Raw genomic sequence first — 23,780 nt, forward strand, 5'->3', positions numbered from 1 at the left:
TGAACAGGAAAATCCCTACATCAACCAATTTCCAAACACGTTCAGATCAGGGAAAAACTAGCAAATGGACTTCCAAGCTAACAAACAGCAGCCTCGTGTTAACATTCACAGTAAGCTGCCAGTCCCACTAGCTCCTGAAACCCTGCTGCAGCTTCCTGCACTACCTGGGGTTTGTACTTCAGAGGAGATTTTATGATAACAGAATCACTTGATGGCAAAGACAGAAAACCTCAGCATATGGAAAATATTTTTTCTAACACTAGAAGTATATATGCACTACGAAAGGACTTTTCCCTCTCCAATAAAACAACCAAAGAATTAAACTGAGATTAAGTCTGGCAAAAAGGGATCATAAACAGCAAATGCTAAGATGACTACAGAGCTGCAGCTGGGAACTGCTATATTGTTCCTTTGGAAAAAAATAATTAGCAGATCAGATTTAAAAAATATATTTAAAAAATCAGATCAGATTTATAACTGTTTTCCCTGAAAGTCTGTATTCTTAAATCACAGCTTCAAACAGGCCAGGATGGCAAAAGTCATGAATCATTTACCTGTGATACTAATGCACTGCAGCAAAACCTCCAGTTGACATAATTCTGAGCTGATTCTGAGTCCCCCCTTACATTTAATTATATTCTAATAAATGTTGGCATGCTTAAAAAAATTAAAAAAAAAAAAATACTCTTTTTTTCAGTCCTGTAACCTTGGCTTGGCTGACATATGGGCTTCCTGAGTAGCATAGATCTACCTGCTCTAAGTAAAAGGTTTCTCAGACAGCCTTTTGGAAGAACCAAGAAAACTCTTTCACATGTAGAACACAGGGTTAAAAAATACACCTATTAGTAGCATTCAGGAAACACACCTCCTAGTACATCAGGGCTACTGCGGAAAGGCATCTTTCATCTTGGTTTTGATAAAATTCCTCTCCCTCCAGTGAACACAATTTATCTGATGGATTTCTCTTTAAAATTACAAATGAAGTACGTCTCTGTAACTTTACTGAATATGAAATAAAAATGAAATAGAATCTAAATATACCAAACACTTTCCTGCCCTCCATCCCTCACATGAATCCAGTATCACTCTTGCATCTAAACAGAAGCATTAGAGGCAGCACTAATCCATTTTTCAGTGTAAAAAGCAACCTTGTAAATGCTAAGAACCAGCATAAGAATCTTGAAAAGACTGTCAATAAGTGTAGTGTATTTTTTGCTGTTTCATTCCTGGGTTGTGAGTTTTTTTCCTTAGTTTCTTACTCTTATTCAGCATATATGCATACATCACACTAGTAATCTTCCTCCCTACCCATCCACCTATCCATAAGATTAATAAGGGGCATGCTAAGTGTGTTAGTGCATGGCTGCATACAAAGACTGATAGGTACCACTCCTTTATAACCAGATGCCCCTTCCTGCAATTTCTTCCACTGGCATCTCTTACAGCCACTGTGCAGAGGCATGTCCCATCTTGACCTAATTTCCAAGAGATCATAGGCATAATGCAGTTGGTCTTCATCTACACACATTGTGCAATCATTCATATATTCTTTACTGGGATTTTCTCCTTGAACTAAAATATCATAGCCTCTACAGATCAGCCTAGTCTTGACAAAATCAGTCCTAGACTGTACCTTCCTTGTGCTGGTCTCTAAGACAGATACAATGGATCAGGGCAGCAGTGACAGATGATGCACAGGCTACCAGCAGCAGGGAAGAACTCTGCTAGACTTGAAAGCTGGATTCTTCCATCTGGGCAAACATTTCTGAGTGTTGAAAGAGAAGGGGGCAAGGCCTGAAACAACAGCCTCTCTTGTTGGGACACAAATCCCACAGGACAGAGTGAGGGGGAGTTTTGAAATGTGGGTACTGTGCCGTCACAGCCATGTCACACCCTCCAGCTCAACCATATAACTCCAGATGGTATTAACCTGGAATTATGTCTGAAGATAAGGGACTGTGTCCTCCATACTTCTTCCTTGGCCCCACAGAAGAACCCCAGGCCTTGGAGAAGAGAACAAGGAGTGAAGAGAAAAGAGCATGTGATGTTATGAGTCCGCAATGGAAAGAACTGCCCAGGATTATTATCCCCAAATGCAAGGAGGGATAGAGCAGGACCCAGGACTGTGGCTGCTGCAGCTTGGTGCTCCCTCAGAATGGTTGTGACTGAACTTTTGGGAGGAATCATGGTCCCCCTTCAGAGGAGAGAAGAATGTTCTGCACTTTTACAAGATCAACACAAATGTCTGTGTATTTTCATTTTTACTATTGCTCATGATAACACCATTTTATCTTAATTCCTTCAATATACTGCAAAGCTGGTAATTGCAATCAAGCTATTTTATAAGTCAAATTTACAGGAGACCAAATTATTTATTATTTATTTTCAGTTATAAGTGGATCATTTGTGTCCTCTCTGAGTAAGATGATGTGTACAAAATATCCCTAAAAATGTCAACTAAAGAAGAGATACAGGAAAATGCCTCTCTCTCATAAGTGCCCATTGCTTTCAGAATACAAATCATTCTCACACAAACACAGCAATAGCATGGTAGGGTTCCACAGAGTATTATAAATACATTTAAAAAACCCTTCACTCTATGCCATGAAGTTCTTACAGCTAATAGATTTACCCAAGCAAGTAGGGCTGTTGACTTCCATCCCTACACCACTGCAGATCATCTCTTGCTAATTCACCTCTTAGTGCTGCTCTAAATCTAACTTCCAATTTAGTCTCCTCCCCACGCACTCTCAAATATCCCTCGAATGTCCCTCACCTCCCCTCCTGCCATTCCTGAATTACACAATCTTTCTGGATACCCACAATTACCAACCATTTCACAGGAAATGGGAATGCAGGCACTAGGGGTGACAGCTGTCAAGCAGCTGCTTATCAAAATTCCAGTTAAAATTGTTTATTTGCAAACACACATGGAAGTCTTAACCTATTGACTGGCTTTTTTGTGTGGATTTAATCTATTACCACAGGGCTGTTCAGTATAAACAACTTCACTCAGTCTGCAGAAGTAAAATACTAATTCACTTGGGTGCAATTTACTATGGCAATAACCATACTGTTTACATCATGATCAAGTACAAAGAGTAGGTCTAATACCCCCAAGGAGAACAGACTGTGTAAATAAGCATATTTTATGGGAGGGCTCTGAGATTTATTCCTGATGCTTTCCAATTGTGACTTTGGAAAATCCCTGCAAGCCCTTCAGAACAAGCAGGGTAAAGCTGACCTTTTTGATAGCTGCTGGTAAAACATCTGATCTTGTGTTAAGCACAAACTTAGCTGTGACCTTCACTAAACCAGAAAAATGGAAGTTCCACAATCAAGAATCACAACAGCTCCTTCTGTGCTGGCAGCAACACATGAACATTGGGACAGGTCCAGCTAAACTTCAGGTCCCAGGATGTTAAATAATCCATAACTTTTGAAAGACTCTTTGCTGGGGCAGTCTTCATTCTTCCAGCCTGACCCAGGAAAATGACAGCAGCAGTCAGGATGGCCCAAGACATAGCACTGATGGATTTCTACTGACAAGCAGGACAGTGGAGGAAGTAACACTTGGGAATCCCACACTAGAGATGGAAATCCTCAGAGTCGTATGTTACAGCAATAACAATTCGAGTTAGACTAGACAAAGACATTTATAAAGGTTTGAGAATGAAGCATTTGGATAGATGGTAGAGTTTCCAACCTAAAGTCTCAAAGGGTAAGATGCCTGAGGTAAATGTGTGACTCCCGCGCTCAGGGCAGGAGGAGAAACTACAGGCACTTCTGAGCTCTTTTCCAGTCCTATTTCTGTGACTCTGCTCTCAAGTGTGTTGTCCCATGTCTTGAAAGATGGAAATGAAATTTCTGTTCCATAGTTTTCTACTGCACACACTCGCTGGTACTAATGACAGAAGTGAGAACAGGACACCATGTTTACAGGCTTCTTTTTCCGAGCATCTTCTCCTCCCTCCCAGCATGTATGACAGCTTTTCTCTTGAATCTGTATGGTTTTCTCCAGCCTCCTGACAGATAAACAGCTATGAGTTTTGCTGCCTTTCTGCAGTACTAAAAAAGATCTGAAGGCTTTGCATTTTCAAAGACAACCTCTTCTTTTCAGCGTTTTCTCTCGGTCTCTGGAATGGGAGGCCAGTGATATAACGATTCCTCTGATTCATGTACATGCCATATCTCATTTTTTCTTTAGCAGTGTACAAGAGAGTGTATTTTTAGGATATTATCTCATGATACCCTTGATAACCCAACTTCTACATAATCTAACCCCTAGTAACATAACCTATTTTCTTCCTCAGGCTATTGTAAGCTATTTCCTCTTTTCAGTTTGTAAATTTTTCTAGTTAAAGAATTTGGCTCGACACAGAAACTCTGCTGCACCCTTACCTGTGCTTCACCATGTGCAGAAAGGATCAAGGGAGCAAACCTGTTTCATCCTTCTATGTCCTCTGCATTACATCATATGCTTCCATGAGCAAACGTTTTTAAGCTGAATCCATATTTTTATGGGAACGCATTACACATCCACTGATTTCCAAAGAAGGACAGGCAGTATAAGGCAATGGCACTCAAGCCACAGCCTGCATGGAGCTGCCTGTCATGCAATGATCTTTTCCTCTCTAACTCTTCAAGTATGTTAGAATTAATTTAAAACACAAGCAGTACTTCTCTAATGTTGCTCTTTTGTGTAAACTGTGATCATGAACCAAATGACTGAGCAAGGCAGAAATACCCTTCTTCTTAATATGGACTTTACAGCATTAGAAACCTGCATAATACCATTTTTCAGGGCTCTACCCTAACTCATTACTTTTTTTTTTGTTGTTATTCCGAAGATGTTTTTGATGTCTGGAAAAATGCCATGTGCTATCTCAGACATAAAGGAGTCACAGAAATAAGTCACACTGGAAAAACTCTCTTTGATTTGCTTAAGTAGCAATTTAAGTGAATAGGAAATCAGTTGCTCATCTCAATTAGAAGACAGTCACAACCAAAAAATCCTATTATAGAGACCATATTATAAAAATGTGGATTAGGAATTCCCCTAAATTCTATTTACAGAAGAAAGTTACAGATGAAGATCCAAAGTATCTCTTCCCTGTATATGGCAACATCTGTTTCTTATGTAAAATGCGTCTTCAAGACATTTAATCTTTCTACAGTCATTTCTCCATCTACAAAGGAGCATAATAAAACTTACATTCCTTTATAAAGTGCTTTAAACTCCATGGATGAGAAGAACTATATGAAAAAAAGTCACATTTTTATTACTGTTGTTACTATTAAGCTACCACAGTCAAGAATATTTGTCAAATTATGGGTTTAATGAGATAGGTTTATCAAAAGTAAGCAGGGGTGCTGGCAGAAAAGCCCCTATACTCCTTTCTGAAGTTGGTCATCAGTGACAAAATCAATTAATACAGAAATGTTCCTGATAAATTCTAGACTCTCCCTAGCTAAAAAAATGCTTGACAACAAGCAGAAGAGCAACCCAGGATGGACAGTACTTAATTTAAAAGAATCAAAGGTCACAAATGTGGAAACACATTTGCCCCACAGGATCTCAGTGAGCACAGATGGCACCACCAACCACTTCCACTGTTTACAGTACAAAGAGAAAGAAACATCCTGACTCAGATGAATCCCATCAGCAGTCCAACTGTTCAGGAAAAGCCATTGGGAGCCCCCTCTGCAAAGCAAGAGGTCAAGCTTGGTGCCACCAAAAGCAATAGGGCAGTCAGATAGATGGTGAGTGTGGACACCAAAAACTGCTGTTATAAACCACTGTGAGAATTAATAAATGTACAGCCCGTAATTGGTTTCATAATGCTCTGCTTGTGCTACCTCGAAGGAAGTAGCTGAGGAGACATAAAACCAAGTGAGGAGATGCCAGTTTCACAGTTAAATTGCTGAATTTGTTAGGATCCTTGTATCTTCAGTCCCTTAATATGTTACCAAAGCAAATTTTTTCACTTAGTGAATCAAACTGTACACACTACATCACTTTATCCCTTGAGCTCATTTTTTGACTAAGCAATGCTCACCAGTGAATGCAGCCCAGCCTTCATTCACATTTGCACCGGCACACACACACAAATATGAATTCAGGCCATATTTTGTGGTCCTTTTCCTGCCTAAAACCTCATGAAAATGCACAGCACAAGTGCAAGGTTTCTTGCTTCTAATACTGTGTATTTTGTAATAAAAGTAAATGAACTGCAATCAGAGTTCAAATAATATTTGAAAAAAAATGTTGAGTACATGATCAATCCTGTAGAAAAAAATCTCTAAGAATCTGTAAAAGTAAAAAAATATAGCATTTTCCCAATTCTGGTAAGAATATTTAATTATTAAACTCCACAAATAGCAACAACAAAAATAATGAATAGTAAAGAACCTTCTATTTTGATAAAGCTCAGTTTATGCTTGCTAAAATTTCTATTTCTCATTCTGGTAACATTTTCTTTGGGAGGTTCTCAAACTCCCTCATAACACACCCACAAAATACATCGCTTATCTACTTTATAGATGAGAAAATCAAGCAAAGCATAATTAATTCTCCTAAAGTTGTAATCATCTCTAATACAGAGATCAAAGATACTCTATTGCAATCCTGGGAGTAAGGGAGCGAAGCAGCAAAGCAAAAGTTAACCTCAGCCTCCAAATGACACAGCACATCAGTGATAAAGCTCCTTCTAGCACAGTGCTAAGAAACTGATTTAAGATTAATCTATCAAATATGCCCACGTCTCTCAAGTCTGTAGGCAGATGGATGTGCCACTAAGACAGATGATGAACTGTCATGCTCTGATGTCACCAGCCTTGCCACGTGCAATCAGAGCAGCACCAAAATAGTGACTAACTGCTGAGAACAGAGGTTGCATGAGGTACATATGGGACTAAGATCCTGTCACTGTGGGAAAAATCTTATCCTTTCAAAACACTGAGCTTCTCCAATAAGCTGGAGGTTAAGAAAATCCTACAAAACAACTGATGATTCCATCAAATGTACAAGGAACTCAAGACTGAGACGTCTATTTTGCTTGACAAGGAAAGCAGACGCACTGAGAGGGAGACAGTAAAATACATTAGCTGCAGACTTAGTGAGAGAGTATCAGAAAACATTTAGAGTTTTCAGAAAACCTTCTTTATAATCCCAAAATCACATAGAAGGTACTTATGGCAAATCTCTGGCTGGCTTTTCTTGCCAGAAACAACTGCAGGTTACCAAAAAGTCAGCCCTATCAAAGACCTGCATCATCATCACATATCAAACACTTGTATTACCCCAGGTAAACAAGTCCACTACCCTCAAAAACCTGAGGGATGTGGTTTTGATGGCCACTACATCCAAAGTCAATGGATAGTTACCATAACCATGGCATAACCAAAATTTCAATCAAATATAATACAATCACAGAGCAGTAACAATTCAGCCTTAGTGCAGAGAAAGAATCTCACCACTGTTCTTCGTGGAATAACTAATATTCAGTTTTTTTGACGGTTTCACAATATGCCAGATTTCTTTGCAATTGTGCATGATGTGCTTCCCAGCACATCTGCACAAAAGCACTACTGATGTGCAGGGATGTCACCTGCAGAACATGAAACCAGGGAAACACCACAAATTGATTACTGTAAGTGCAATACAACAGATTACAATGCCAAAAAGAGCACATTTTTTTGCCCTGGGAGCTACAGGGAACCAGAAGCTGAATATAATGCAGCATCATCCTATAATGACAACAAAGGAACTCAGGATGTCTGAGCAGGAGGAGAGCTCCAAGGCACAGGATATTCCTCAGCTCTGTTCAATGCCAGTTGAGGCACATTCCACAGAGAAGTGGCTCCATGAGAGCAAGCTCATGGTCTGAATGACCAGTAATCCAGAAAGTACAACAAAAACTTAGGAAAAGTTCAGAAAAACTGGAGCCATCCAGGCTTTGGAGGAACTGGAGTGTGCATTTCTGCAGCAGAATGTCAAAGAGATTAAACACACCATGAAATACAACCAGAATGCTAACACTGCTCGAGGCCAGGAGGCAAAACGAGGTCATGGCCCCCTCCAAGCTTGTGGTGATGTGTGCTGCAGGCCTGAGACTCCCCACTGGGCCCTGCAGAAGAACATAGTTCACCCAACTGACCCATGACAACCAAGCAGACACATGCTCAAGTGACATCTGGGTACAAGACAACACAACAAATCTCAAAACCAGAAGCTTATTGAACTTTTTTTCTCCTTCTCCTTTGAGATTTCATCATTCTCCATTATTTTAATATAGTTCCAGGAATTTGAAATATATGTAAAAATTCATCATTACAGCTATTTTCTCCATACTAGTTTCACAGTGAACTCTGTACAATACCTTAAAACTCCAGGGTAAGTTGTCATCTGCTCCATCCACTACACATTTAATTTCTCCTCATACCAGACTTCTCAACCTGCTCCTGCTTTGTCCTTTTTTTGTACCTCCTGATGAGGAGCAGCTGAGGGAGCTGGGGAGGTTCAGCCTAGAGAAAATGAGGCTGAAGGGAGGACCTTATCACTCTCTACAACCACTTGAAAGGAGGGTGTAGCCTGAAAGGTGGGGGATGGTCTCCTCTCCCAGGTAACAAGCAACAGGACAGGAGGAAATGGCCTCAAGTTGCACGAGAGGAGGTTTAAACTGGATATTAGAAACAATTTCTTCACCAAAAGGGAAATCAAGTATTGGAACAGACTGCCCAGGGAAATGGTTGAGTCAGCCACCGCTGGGGCATTTAAAAGATGTGTAAATGTGGCACTTGGGGCCACGCTTTAGTGGTGGCGTCAGCCGTGCTGGTTTAACACTTGCCTCGATGATCTTAAAGGTCTTTTCCAACCTAAATGATTCTGTAAAGAGAAATGACTAGATGAAAGCCACAGGCTAAGTATGAGAGATACACTTTATCCTCAGTAGCAACAGAGTTTTTAATACATCAGGGATGACTGAGGGATATTGATAGCTGAAAGGTTTGCTCATTTGAGTTCACTTCTACAGCAAATTTTTTCACTAGATTCACTTTTGCAAAAGCCAATGTGTAACAAAGTTATTCTCTGTAGGGTTATTGGCAAGAAAGAAAGAGTTATAAGTAGTATTGATTTGGGGTGAAATGGTAGAACGTGACAATCAATAGAGCTTAGTCAGATATAAGATAGACGAAGACACACAAGTCATTACAGGATTATTACAGGAGACAAATCCTGTATCAGCCAAGGAAGGGAAGAATCTGTAAATGGGATCCAAAATATAAGCTGTAGATTGCTTTTTAGAAAAAATAACCCTAAATTATTCATTTTAATGTTTTAATATGTGAGGCAGTTTTTATTTCAGCATATTGACAGTGCTGTTTTTCTAAAGCTTTTGAAACTAATTCTTTCCACCTCCATAGTATTTTCATTAAATGTCATCAAAACTCTTTTCTAATCTCTGAGAGAAGTATGATTATCCTCATTTAACAGATAATGAGAAGATAGAAGGAGACTGGAGCTACATTTTCCAAACTAGTCAGTAATGCCACGTGCCTTGTGTCTAAATACACAGATCCATAAAATGAGTCCTACAGAAATTAAATTTTCAACGGTACCAGAAAATCACAACTTTGGTCAACAGCTGCATACAGAGTTCCCAAACTCTGGGTCACAGGCTGGGGAGCTGAAAGCTGAGCCCCCACAGCAAACACAGCAAGCTACATAAGTACAGTGAGCCTGCTCACAGATACAACAGAGCCTAAAATAGGAGGGATGCTAATTCACAGTCCTCTGCTCTAATTACAAAGCTCATTATTTTTACCACTCAAATGACTCAGGGTGAAAGAAACCCAACAACTGCATATTCTACCACATGAAAGGACTATATCTTTGCTGGGATTTATACAGTGCCTACCTTCTGAGCACAACCACACTGGAAAATAATAGCAATAAACAGAACAGCAATGAATGTTTTTCACTAGTGATTATGCCCATGAACAATCATTCAGTGCATTGCCTTTTCCTAGACTCTGTCCAAAAATACTCCCAAATTATTGAAAGATACTAAAGTGATTTACAAATGAAATTTGATACAGAATTAGTTACACCACTGAGGTGAAAGGCAGTGGCATTAGTAACGATCAGCATCGCACAACAATTTATTGCAGGCTGGGATGGAAACTATTCAATTTGAGGGAGATATAAACCATATTTTGAAGAAACTTTTGCACTAATTGGCCAAATAAGTGCTGACAATCAAACTGTGGGATATGCAGAGCCTCAGGGGGGAGGGGGCCTTGGAGCAGCTTCATTTTTATGAATGGAGCCATAAGAAGGTTAGAGAAGGAAAGAAGCACGCACAACTCCAATCCCAAGAAAGGCACAGGACAGGCTGAATAGCGCCACGACACTGAAACATGAACTGCCCAGGAAATCAAGGTTGCACAGTTGTAATAAAATAAATCTTAAAAATAAAAAGGCATTGACTTTTAAAGAGGGGTATGTAGTGACTGCAACGGTTTAAAAGCTTTTTTAGCTGGAATCACATTTGCAGTCATAGGATTTCTATTGGAAAATGGCATTATCATCTCCAGAGAGAAATATAGGGCTGAATCAGGAGGAGGATGGACAAGATGACCTTTTGAAGCTCTCTTCAGCCATACTCCTGTAAGTCCATATTCAGTGACAGAAAACACATCTGGACTAGAGCTGTTGTGGCTTAGGCATACAAGTTAGAAAATTTTGGCATAAATCTTTGGCATGAGAAGAAGAAGCTCAAGCAATTTTTATATCGGGCTCTGCCTGCCATTAGTGATGTGATTCAATCATAAAAATGGCTTATTCCCCCAACACAAATATATAATACCATGCTGGAGTAGGAATGTGAAGCTGCTCTCATATCACAGCTAAGTTCATTTTGCAGCAAAGCAGTTTACTTTAGGATTTTTCCAGTAATCCAAGTCTAATTATGAAATCAATTTAAAACAATTTTGTAATTAAAAGTACCTCCTGAAATGTCTCACAGGCTCAATGATTTAAATTATAGTGTTAAAAAGGTAATTAAAATTAAAAAGGCCAAATAAGGCTGGGTCGCTCCTCTACTAGGAGAGTGCTGAAGGACGTTGCATTTGCAAATCCGAATCACCACCTTTCTCCCCAAATTCCTGCTTTCCCCAGCTGCACGGGGATTTTGCACCGAGAGTCATCCAAGAGATGTCGGAGCGGACCACGGCGGGGCAAGGTTTTGTTTTTTTTTTTTTTCCGCTTTAGATTCAAAAAAATTATGCTGTTTCAAAATGAAGCAGTACTTACAGAGAGCCAGTGCTCCCTCCTGCCGGCGGTCCCCACGCAGGGTGCCAAAAGCTGCGCGTCCCCGCGGCGGGCACGGGAGGGGGTGGGGGGCGCGGGGGGGGAACTTTCCTGCTCTCCTCGGGTCGGGGCTGCGGGGTCGGCTGGGGATGGGGTGGCGCGGGCCGGGGCCGGGCGGAGGAGGGGATCGGGTACGGGGCCAGGGCACCTCACTCACTCACCGCCCGCCGCCAGCCCCGGGCCGAGCCTCAGCGCCAACTGCAGCCACAGCGCCGTGGCCAGCGCCCGCCGCCGCGCCGCCAGGAGGGCACCGCCGCCGCTCGGCTGCTTCCCATGACACATCTTCTGCCCGCCAAAGGCATCCGGTTCGCCGCCACCTGCAACGAGAGAGAGCCGCTCCGCCTCGCCGCTGGCCGGGGCTCCGCGCCGGCTCCGCGGGTGGCCCCCGAGCCGCCCCCCGCCCGCCCAGGGACGCGTTCCCGCCGGCTCCGCCGCCCTCCCGGCCCCGCGGCTCCGCTGGCCGTGACCCTCGCCGCCGCTACCTGCGGCCCCCCGCCCCCCCGCCAGAGCTAGCGGTACCTCCGCGGCTGCTGCCGCCGCCTCCGCCGCTGCGGCTCGGCAGCCTGCCGGGGCCGGGCGGAGCGCACACGCACACACACACGTTCACACGCCACACAGGCGCACAGGGACTCCTGCGCACCCCGCAGCCGGCCGGCCCTACCTGCCAGCGGGGCAGGCAGCGGCAGCCGCAGCGCGCACCGGCCCGGCCCGGCCGCCGTGGAGCGGAGGCGCGGGGAGCCGCGAGCCGCGGGCAGCCCCGGCGCGCCAAGCACGCATGGCAGCCGCGGGCACGGCCGAGCCGCCGCTCCCGCTGTGCCGCCCGGGCAGCCCGGCCCGCAGGGGCAACCCCTGTCCCGAGCCGGGAGGCGCCCCAACACTGCCAAGGATAGGGGAAGGGGAAGTTAAGGCTTCGCTCCAGGTGGTTTCTGCTCATTTTCACCTCAAACGGGGTTTCGTGGTGCACAGCATTGACGGAGCATCTTTGGAGTGTCCTGTGCTTTGTCACGTAGACAGAGCGTTAGATACGAGACACGGTTTAGCAGCGCTGGTGCCAGTGCCTCATCTTTCACAGTTTTTGGGAGTGGGAAGGTGTATTCCTGAGCACTCTCGCCCATCAGCTGCCTCTGGGGAAAGGCAGGACGCCTGGGCCTGCCGGCTGGAGCAATTTACTGTTACGAATCATCATCCAGCTATATTTAGTGAATCTGTGAAATTCACAGCCACGAATCACTGAATCAGAGACTCGGTCTCGTGGTTCTAGCAGCTGTGGTAGCTCTGTGTTTCCTCGTGCCATTCCACAGCTGGGCATTGCACCTCTTCCCTTGCTCAGAGGTAGCAGAGGGTGTCCTCTAGCTGAAAAGGACTCTGCTAAGCAGATTAAGGTGTTTGGCACACTCCTGAGACACAGCAAGGGGAACAAAACCAGGGACAAGAGAATACACATTTAAATGAAACATGCCTATGCTTAGTACAAACACAGACCCAAAGGCACGTGGACATAGCACATCCTGATGCTTCAAAGTTAATAATAAATACTGGTAACACTGAAGTTCTTTTCATGTGCCTCAGCTATCTGATGCTCATTCCTCCAAGCTAAAACTTAAGGCTCTTCAGGATAGATTTTAGTTCAAATCATGTATCAGTTCAAAGGCCGGTGTAAGAAGCATAGTTCTTTATCTCCCCTGGAGAAAATGGGTATCTCACAGTGAAATGCAGGTATTCTGCTAAGAATAGGGAAGTATTGGCCAATTTTCAGCTACGAGAATTTTGTTGCTCCCTTTAAACAGGAAAATTTGGAAACTATAGAGCATTTTCACCAAGCATAATTTCCTGATCAGGTCTATTTTTATGTCCCCAGCCAGCCCAAAGAGGGAGTTCAGAGCAGTAATAGTTCTCATATGCCGTGCAAACACAGCACAGACACAGTTACATGATAGAGATATTCTTCAGAGGCAATAAGCCATTGAGTACTACAAGTGGTAGGACAGAGCAATAATGCAGCAATTCCTGTTATCTGTAATAAGAGGATCTTTATGGTACTGATTTGGTAGCTTTCATTTTTGAAATTAAAACACCAAAAGATAATGTCCTGAGCAATCTGACACTATTCATGTTCTCCATCAATTGAAATGCAAAGTGCTGGATGCAATGTCTACCTTCAGTGTGGATGAAGCACCCAGATACTTCTGAGGAAGAAGAGGCAACTCATCTGTCAGTGTTGATAGGTATTACTTAACCTTTGTTTCTGCCTTGTTTCTATGCCCACGTGTGCAGCTGCACCTCTGACACCATTCAGTTTGAGGAAGGATGACTGAGTGCTCCAGACACCTGTCAGCCACCCCGTGTGAGTGGGAGAATCCCTGCTCCAAACAGCACCAAGAAATCAAGGTTTCCTTGTGCAGCAGCTCTTCTTCAAAATCTTAATGAAAATTCTCCTCTTGTTGAGCAGGGCATGTGTGTGCAAGGTGGTGACAGTGGCTGAAGGGTTGGGCCCCCAGTGGCTGAAGGAGTTTAGCAGGAATCTATGTCAGTCAGGAGCAGGGAAGGACTTCTGCAGCCCGGGAAAGCCTAAACTGAGTGAGGAGCAGCAAAAGGTGGAGGAGGATGAAGCCTGAAGCAACCCCAGCCACAGAGGCAGAGGGGAAGGATCTGCTTTGCTTTGGCTTGGACTTTGTTTCTGGAAGGGATGGATGGATTGCCTGAAGGGCTACAACCACTCTGTGACCAAATCTGACATCTGTAATCAATTTTACTGCATGCTCCTTAGCTGAAGTGGGGCCAGAGCAGTGATCAGTGGGCTGGGCCTGAAGCTCTGAACTGCTGTTACGTAGCACAGACTGTAAAATACAGGAGGATTTGTCCCCTGGTTATCCCACCCAGATGTCATGATTTCTGTGCCTTCATACATTTGGCTGCCCCTCCCCTATTTTTTTTTAAGCAAGTTACAGATGAGCCTCAAACCTGTGGGGACTAACTCTGAATTGCCTCTGGTGGGGATAAACCCTCCCTGGTCCTGGTACAGACATGCTGCAAACAAGTCCAAGAGATTATGTGACTTTTTTTTTTTTTCTTGCTTCATATGTACTCACAAAGTTGCTTCCATTTCCCTGCACTGCTTCTGCAGCTAAAAATGCCACCTCTCAGGATGAAGATGAAAAGTGCCAATGCTCATCTGCACCCTACAGACTCAGGTTCCTGTTGTTTGAGCCCACGAGCATCAAGGTGGTGGTGGGACCAGGGGGAGATCACGTGTTCCTTGTGACAGGTTGTGGGTGCTGCCATGTGGTGAGAGATGTTCCTGGCCAGCTTCACTCTCCTTGGAGGAAGAGGCTTCAGCTCTGCTCCAGCTGGTGCATACAGTCAGCTCCTAGCTGTTTCTAGCAAGTGCAGGGTGAGCATCCCAGCCAGATTATGGCTGGCTGTGGGCTTACAGCTCATCTTCTCCTGGGATTTTGTAATCACCTTGAGAATAAACAATTGTGCATATAACTCCTGTAGTTGCAGGATTTTAGTTTTGTCTTGCCATACACATTGATCTGCTTCATTCTCTTATTTTTGTCTTCTCACATGCCCTCCTTTAGTTGATTGTCTTATTCTGAAGTCTGTACTGGATAAAAAGCTAGATTGGAAAATTCAGTTAAATGCATCCAACCCAAAAATTGGCCCCTCACTCCAAACCAAGTCACAAGAGCAGCATTACTGACTCTGCGCGGGACTAGGAGTATGAAGGCATGCCCACCCTACACAGCATTTGGCCTTGAGTCCTGGATGCAATATAATAATTTTCTCTCTGTGTCAAGAAGTAGGGACTGTCTTGCAAAGCATCCAAGGCAATGTCTTGGATGTCTGTGGCATCACAAGACCAAGTGGTGCCCTTGTAACCTGAACCTGTGTTGCACAGCTGCTGCCATGGCATGTGAAAGTATTTGAGAATGCTCAAAACCCAGGACCAAAATGGGAACAGGAGCAGCCAAATCTGCTGTAGTCTCATTCACACTCACACTGCTCATTGGGAAGGTATCTGGACTAAACTATTTCCAGAACTGCTGACAGGTATTGTTTCAAAGGGAACAAATTCATTCACTCAAAAAAAAAAAAAAAAAAAAAAAAAAAAAAAAAAAAAAGACTAGGGAATAAATGAGCTCGCCCAGTCCTCCATCATCCTGACAAGAATGGGAGGAGAACTGGAGAAAAAACAGAAGAAACTCATGGGTTGAGAAGAGAACATGAGTTCTGAGTTTAATAATTGAGATAAGAACAGTTTAATAATTGAAACAAAGTAAAATATAGTAAGGATAACAATGATAGTAATAATTTGACTGAAAAAGGTGGACAGAGAGAGAGAGGAATAAGCCCCAAGAGAAACAAGTGATTCACCACACAGTTGCTCACCACCCTCTGAATGATGCCCAGCAATGATTGGTCCCTCCTGGCCAATTTCCCCCAGTTTATGTCCTGAGCATGACTCTTTATGGTGTGGAATATCTTTGGCCAGTTCAGGTCAGCTCTCTTGGCTATGCTCCCTCATGGCTTCTTGTGCAGTTCCTTGCTGGCAGAGTATAGGAAACAGAAAAATCTTGATTTAGAATAAGCACCACTCAGCAACAAGTAAAACATCAGTGTGTTGTCAAGACCATTCTCATACTGAACTCAAAATGCAGCATTAACCACCCACTAAGGAGAAAATCAGCTCTATCCCATCCAAAAGCAGGGCACTGCAGTGAGAGTCAGCTGGAAAGGAGGTTTTGTCCAAATTCTTGGGTACCTAACACTCTGGTTGGCCCCATTGCATGCATGAGTGGTCATGGGCATCTTTAATTTGCTAGCAAAATGTAACCCAAAATATTGGGTATTAGATTAACTGTTTGGGGGTTTTAATTATCACATTAGGATATTCCTTCTGCATGTTTTACCTGCTCAAAAGCAAGGCCAGAAGGAATAGTCCTGGTGATGTGGCTGTTGGGTAGGTAAGTTTCAGCCTTAAACTAGACTCCAGAAAGGCGTGAAAAGGAAGTGGTGAAGGTTGTAGCTGAGGGTAAAGAGAGAATTTATATTTGACAGTGTGAGACTTTAAAAAAAAGACCCCAGGGCATGTTAGTGGCAGCTGTATGAGCAAAGGGGTGGTCAGTCCCTGGGGAAAAAAACAGCTTAACACAGAAGTCTGCAATTAATTATTTTAAAATATAAAATGGCAATGACTGGCATTGAGATTTGGCTGCAGAACATTAATCCAGACTGTAAGTACATATTGTTGCAAAACATCCTCCAGACCTTTCGGCCACAGACCAGCTTCCCATTTTATTGGCCAGAAGGAAGAGTTGTTGCTGCCTCAAGCTCACATGTTTTTACTGGTGTAAATACAGTTCTGCACACAAAATTAAGAAAAAGAGCTCAAGCATCATCTTCCAAAATGCAGGGAGTTGCTAAAGGGAGTTCCAAATGCCTTGGAAGGCACAAAACTATTCAGGGCTAAGATTCATAATGACTATGTTGTGTCCTTATGCAAGATAATGGCCTTAGATATGCTGTTCTACTTGCACTCTAAACAGGCTCAAGCTTTCAAGCATTTTCAAGTAAACACTCATTTGTTGAACTCCCTTATATATCAGATAAGGCATTCAGTCACTTCCTTCATACCTGGAGTACACCGTATTTCCCTTTTAACTTAGAAATATTAATGAGCTGATATTTCACAAAAAAAACCTGTTTGCATGGATGATTCTGGGAAGGTGCCCATTATTAAACCATGTAAGAATAAATAGATGCTTTGCCAAGAAAAATTGTGTCTTCTCAGATGTTAGTGGTGATGTCTTACAGTTAATATTCAAGAATTAATGAATTCTTAAGTGCTTTCCAATCTATTCCCAAGGGTGCCCAGAAGGATACTCCTGGAGACCCTCCTCTTCACCATGACTTGCCTTTGCTTGATTTTGCAGGAGACTGACCCCCTACACATCTCTGGGTAGCTTTGCACTGGAAAACTTGATTTCATCATTTCCCTCCATTAATGGCTAAAAAGGCCAGCTCTCTCACCTACCTTAGCCTGAAGAGGGTGATTGCTGGACACACAGTAATTGCAGGGATTGAAGGAAAGCTATTATTCTAAACAGAATACTTTAAGGTGACTGGTTATAAGAGAGGCTTCCCTCATAAATGTGCTTTCAAAAACAGGTAAGCCATTAGGAGGATAATTATTCTGATGAATTCTGAACCACTAACAGTTATTGTTGCGGTGTGTTGCAATGTCCTGTTTTAAACTTCCGGGTCCCTTCCCAGGTGTGCCTATACCTCTCTCCCTTCCCCCTCGCCCCCTTGCTGAGTGAGTCCTGTCAATCAGGCTTAAGATTCCAGCAAGGTGTCATGTCGTTTGTCAAATTCAAAAGATGCCCCTATGCCCAGAGGTCATTGGCCTGTCTAAGTGTCATCCTCCCTTGAGACCCTGCCCCTTTCACCTGGTTGGTAGCTCACCTGTCCCCTCCCCTTCCCCTGTCCCTGAGCTTAAAAGGTTAATCAGACCATGCAGCTGGCATTCTGGTGGAGCAGTTGCCCTGCTTCAGACCTCTGTAACCATGGAATAAACATCTGGATATAACCCTCCAGCAGAATCCTCTTCTTTTTCTCTTCACCATCGCCAGAAGCTCTCTCTCCTGAGGTAAATGGAGTTCCTGACAAGCCTGGACTTGTTCAGTGCCCTGCTGCAATCTCCAGCAGCCAAGGTATCTCTGGGGTGAATTACACCACAGTGCTGCCTTTGGACCAGCAGCGAGGGTCAGAACTGGCCCAGGCACCATCTAACTGGTAATATTGGGATTCATATTCCAATAAGTTATGATGGCTCAAGAAAAGCAGTCCTAAAAGCGCAGAGTCCTGATTCTGCAGATGTTAAATAGCGCTGGCTCCTTTCAACTCCTACCAAATTGAAAGGAGAGCTGAAGGCATTCATTTTCTCACACAGTCAGGATTTAAAAATCTTTCTCTTCCCTAAACATAATCACTTTTGTTTGAAGGGAGCAGGGAACACCCTGAAGAAAATGACAGGAATATGAAAGGAGAATTCTCTTTCCTTCACTGAGCCATTAGTACTGACAGCCATAATCTCACATCTGGGACCAATACACAAACATTAATAACCAGCCATCAGTGTAGTTACCAATTAGTGCTAATTACATTTCATTAGAAAAACTGGCAATGTAAGGAGGATGGAGTTTGAACTACTTTTTTGTTTCCTACTGACCTACATAAGTAATGAAAAATTTTAGTTAACAGAAAACCACACTTTATTTTTATTTCCATTGACATAGTTTAGAGGACATCACAGAAATAAATGATACCTGGCTAATTGGAGAACTGGACCAAATCACACTGTAAGACCAGTTCTTCAGCTGAACGCATGGAGATTTTTGTACTCTTCTGACTACAGCCAAGTTGAACTTGCCACTAGTTCTGTGACTACATTTGGCCCTTGCTTTCCAGTAAACAGTAATTTCCAGCAAAAGAATATAAAGCAAACAACTCCAGGAGCTCAAACAATTTAAATTGGTTATGAGTGCTTTCCATTTCATCCCTCCAGACAAGAAGAGACTTGAAAATGCAAAATACAATATGTAGTGTTTGATTTGCAACACCATTCTAAGCCCTGAATGGTATTCATCACCCTTAAGTATAAACTCATGAAGAATTTCCCTATGCCCACAGTACACTTGGCACAGTCCATTTCCATTGCATTATGATACCTGAAGTTCTGCATAAGAGGATCCCAGTGTCTTTCACCTCCAGCTTACAGGTTCATTACTCACTGGTCTGTTTAAATTAAGGTACTCACCCCCATCCATTTACTCCCTGGAAAAGTTCCCAAATCCCACTTTCTGACCTTTTCATCAGTCTGGCAGATGCAGACATGAGTGCCACGGTGCCTTTGTCATAGGCAGCACAGGGACAGCAAGACACAAATTCCTTCCCACCACTGCCTGATCTTACAGCTATAAGCAAGTCTTTCAGACTCAGCTCCCCCAAAAGGTACCTACATTCAAAATTTCAGCCTCCAGACCCCAGCTCAGCTGAAGTTTAAGTCAAAGGAACTTCACTATCTCTTGGCAAAAAGTCCCAGGAGTTTGCAGTTGTGTTTCAGGCGGTGAGCTCAGCCCTGGCAGCAGGGATCTTGTGGCTTGGTTGGTAGGGTTGTACTTCTGGATGCTGGATTCACAGAAGCTTTCACAATGCTTCTGGTTAGCAAAATGTCTTTCAAACCAGAAGGGATGTGCCTTCCTTTGTCCAAACAGAGAAGCTGAGCTTCCCACTCAGGTGCAGAAGAAATCAGCCTCCATGGCCCTTGGATTCTCGTCCTTGCATCTCATTTCTCTGCAGGGTTGATGTAGACAGAGTGTGTTTGCCTAGAAGCATTTAACTAAGCCATGCAGAGAAGTAAAAAACTGCACACTACCTTTTTTCTTGCATGGAGATCAGCTTTACGTATTCCTTGAGGACGTGAGGAGAGAAGAATAAGGAATCGCAGCAGAGTCTGCATGAGAGAGGAGAATGAGAGAGATGAAGCAGATGTGTTCAAACATATTCTTTGAAAAGCTGTGACAAAAAATAGAGCACCTGGTTGATAACCCTTCCAGTGCAAATATCTGTACCTTTACAATCCTAAAAGTAAAATAAGAGAAAAAGTTAAAATGTCACAATTTTATAGCGCTGCATCATAACTTCCTAAGATGTTGAGATTTTTTTTTATATTGAGTCCTAATTAAATACCATGCAAAACCCTAGCTTCATAACATATGGTCAAATCTGAATTCAGAAAATTAAGAATTAATTTACATACATCTTAGGTATTCTATGTCTACACATTTTTTATATTTCTTGGTGGGCATAGAGCAATTTGCATTAACTTCATTTCATAGCAAAACCATAGAAAAGCTGCAAGAGGATATTTCTGTCAGTGTTACACTAGAATTTTTGTAACTTCCTCTGGCATCTGTTCTGATGCACATACTAAGAACCACAGTATTGGGCTCCAAAACTGTTCACAAAAGCCCATGTGAAGCAAAAGCCATATAGTGTGAATTTGTGCAGCCAGAAGAAAGGGAACAGAAAGAAATATCCTAGACAGAGTTTGATATGAGCAGACCTTGAAGATGCAGAGATTTGGATTTGAGCTCTTCTCGTCTTTAATTTCCATGTTTATTTTCTACCTTTTTCACAGACACAAAAATAACTCTCTTCTGCTGTAGCCACATTACCACTGAGTTGTGCCAATTTTATCAGCTGTTCATCAGGCTCTCAGTACAGGCAACAGTTCAGGTTTGTCCAGGTTTCTCCCATCATAACTTCCTAAGATGTTGAGATTTTTTTTTATATTGAGTCCTAATTAAATACCATGCAAAACCCTAGCTTCATAACATATGGTCAAATCTGAATTCAGAAAATTAAGAATTAATTTACATACATCTTAGGTATTCTATGTCTACACATTTTTTATATTTCTTGGTGGGCATAGAGCAATTTGCATTAACTTCATTTCATAGCAAAACCATAGAAAAGCTGCAAGAGGATATTTCTGTCAGTGTTACACTAGAATTTTTGTAACTTCCTCTGGCATCTGTTCTGATGCACATACTAAGAACCACAGTATTGGGCTCCAAAACTGTTCACAAAAGCCCATGTGAAGCAAAAGCCATATAGTGTGAATTCGTGCAGCCAGAAGAAAGGGAACAGAAAGAAATATCCTAGACAGAGTTTGATATGAGCAGACCTTGAAGATGCAGAGATTTGGATTTGAGCTCTTCTCGTCTTTAATTTCCATGTTTATTTTCTACCTTTTTCACAGACACAAAAATAACTCTCTTCTGCTGTAGCCACATTACCACTGAGTTGTGCCAATTTTATCAGCTGTTCATCAGGCTCTCAGTACAGGCAACAGTTCAGGTTTGTCCAGGTTTCTCCCTGCAGGTGGTCCTTTTCTTCCTTTTTGCTGATGCATTTTTGTAGTTTTATATCTGTCAGCTCTTATCAGGTGAAATAATAACAAATATAAAGCTGTCAGGAAAATACATGATCATCATTCCTGCTTGCTGTTTCCACCCTGAAATTCATAGCAACAAGAGGATTAGCTTGAATTGAAGACTAAACTAGATTAGGTTCGATTAGCTATTCTCCTTTAGCAAAATAAACTCTAAACAAAACAAAACCCCAAACAAACAAAAATTAACAAATTATGTCAGCAGTTCCGAAAAGGAGAGGTGCAAGAAGGTCAGGACAGGTCCAGCCAGCCCTGAAGGTTATGCATCTGGTTGTGACTTTGGTGGCCGTCCCTGCCCTCTCTGGTGCATAGAGGCAAAGCTGTGGGTGGAAATCAACAGGAAGGGGGAGAAGAGAGTGAGGAAAAAGGAAATAATTGGAACTGGTGCAAGTTACCTTTTTATAATCCTTTTGGTCACAGAAAACATGGGATTGAGAGCAAGCCCTACACGGTCTGGAGAAGGAGAGGGCAGCAGGAACATTTTGTTGCAGGTGGCAACAGCATGGATTGGAAAGATCTCTGAAATGGTGCTGCTTTCCTCTTTTCTTTATGTCCCTGCCTTTTCTGCACAAGGTCTACTGCATCCTCCAGGGAAAACAGCTCCCCCGAGCAATGGCTGAAACCTAGCTTAGCTGTACAGAGAAAGGAATTCTGCTTTTTTCTTTTGTCATGTATAAGATGACTTTCAGATATTTAGATCCCCATGGGAGTCATCTAATTCTTCATGCTTGCTAATGAAAAGCAAATCCAGCCAGGTTTAGTCTTCTTCAACAGATTAATTGTCATAATATTAATTATTCCTTTCTATGAAGTATGGGGCCATTTAAAGCTTTGATCTTCTCTGTACTTAGGTGTTAAGGTTATATCATTTATATGTGATTGTTTTGTTTAAACTGTAAAACACAAACTGAAACACAAACTAACTCTTTTTCGTATAGCAATGCCAGTACATTTTAGGTGTAATAAAGCATCAGGTATTAAATACAAGGATGTGTGGTGATGAGATGGCAAGGGCTTCACATGACAGGCTTTCAAAATCTAATGCTAATTACATCATCAGCTCAGAACTTCCATGTGTCCCTGACCTCTCTATTTCTCTCAGTGGCCCCAATATATTTTGTATGCTGAAGCTCTTTGGTGTCTGGTTAAACCAAAGTTTCCAGGACATCCAGTTTACTTGTGTTAGTTGTTCAAACACTTGGTTACTTTCCATGTGAAAATAAGATTTCCAGCTCTCCAAATTGAATTTTTCAACTTCAGCTGACAAACAATGATTTCTCAGAGGTTTTTTCACTTGGATTCCCCCTTATCCTCATTTGGATTCCCTTCATAACTACTTTTTCTCATGAAAATACCTCAATACCACATTTGAAGCACTTCTCAAGATTCTTTAAGGCAAGAGCAAGGCCTTCAAATGTCTCACACTGAGAGTATTAAAAAGAAGCTTGTTCAAGCAGCTCCAGGACCACCTGGCATGGAGAAGGCTGAGCAGGGGCAGGACCCCTAGATGGTCAAGATGATCACTCTATGATCCTATGATTCTATTCTGTCACAGGGGCATGCCTGAGCTGGTGGCCTGTGTGATCTGAACCTACTCAAGCCACCTCTGTGCTCATCACTGCTGTGGCACTAAAGGTAAAGCACTGCTGGGCAGAGAAGGCCTTGGCTGAGCTTGCTCCTGCATCAAGCAGCAAGGAAAGGAGGGTTTTGAGCCCCCATCTTTGCCAGCCGCTGCCAGCAGCTTGGCTCTGCTGAGCTCCTGTGCAGGGAGGGAGAAGCCTGTGCCAGGGTGGAAAAGGCTTTGCTCAGTCCTACACAGGAAGGGGCAGGAAGAAACAGATATTTCTCTCTTAAGAGGTGGTTCCTTCTCTTCTTCAGAGCTGCAAACTTCAGGCTTGGTTTCACTGTTGAGAAGTTCATAGTCAAATGGTCCCTTTTTCAAAGGGATTTCTCCATGCTGATGAGGGCAGCCACCAGCCTGAATGGTGGGCTGTCTTGCCCCTAAAGAAAAGCCCAAACTCCCTTGTGCACAGCCTGAAAGGTGAGACAGAGTGGAAATTTTCCAGAGTAGAAATACATTTTGATTTAGGTGAAATGTACATCTTATAGTTAAGACTATAAGCTTGCAAACATAGCTGTTTAGTCTGACTGCCTGTTCTCACAAAAAGCCTATGCTCAGAGAAACTGCTTCAGCTGAAGGACAAGAGATAGGGGAGGCAGACAGAGAGACTGTCACAAGAGAGGGCAGCCTGACCCAGGAATTCTTTCTGATGAAGAAGAATTAGCAGCAAATGTCATGCAAAATCAGTAGAATGAATATGTATGAACCTATTGTGAAACTGAACGAATATGTATTTGAGAGAGAGATCTGGAGTTCCCAGAGGT

General features: G+C 42.7%; 1 protein-coding gene across 5 annotated transcripts in view; it reads right to left on the reverse strand.

The window, feature by feature from the left end:
* SUSD4 (sushi domain containing 4) overlaps positions 1–12,005 on the reverse strand; it is a 93,190-nt gene extending 81,185 nt beyond the window's left edge. For all 5 annotated transcript variants that reach the window (XR_010439639.1, XM_064709187.1, XM_064709186.1 and 2 more), the window contains exons 1-2: positions 11,894–12,005; positions 11,536–11,691 (exon numbers count right to left, since the gene is read on the reverse strand). Coding sequence is in view for 4 of the 5 variants with exons in the window: in XM_064709187.1 (XP_064565257.1) it covers positions 11,536–11,656 (121 nt within the window). In the remaining variant the exon portion in view is untranslated. The remainder of the gene's footprint in view (positions 1–11,535; positions 11,692–11,893) is intronic.
* Between the last annotated feature and the right edge of the window lie 11,775 nt (positions 12,006–23,780).

Source organism: Zonotrichia leucophrys, chromosome 3, assembly GCF_028769735.1.
Source record: "Zonotrichia leucophrys gambelii isolate GWCS_2022_RI chromosome 3, RI_Zleu_2.0, whole genome shotgun sequence".
NCBI lineage: Eukaryota > Metazoa > Chordata > Aves > Passeriformes > Passerellidae > Zonotrichia > Zonotrichia leucophrys.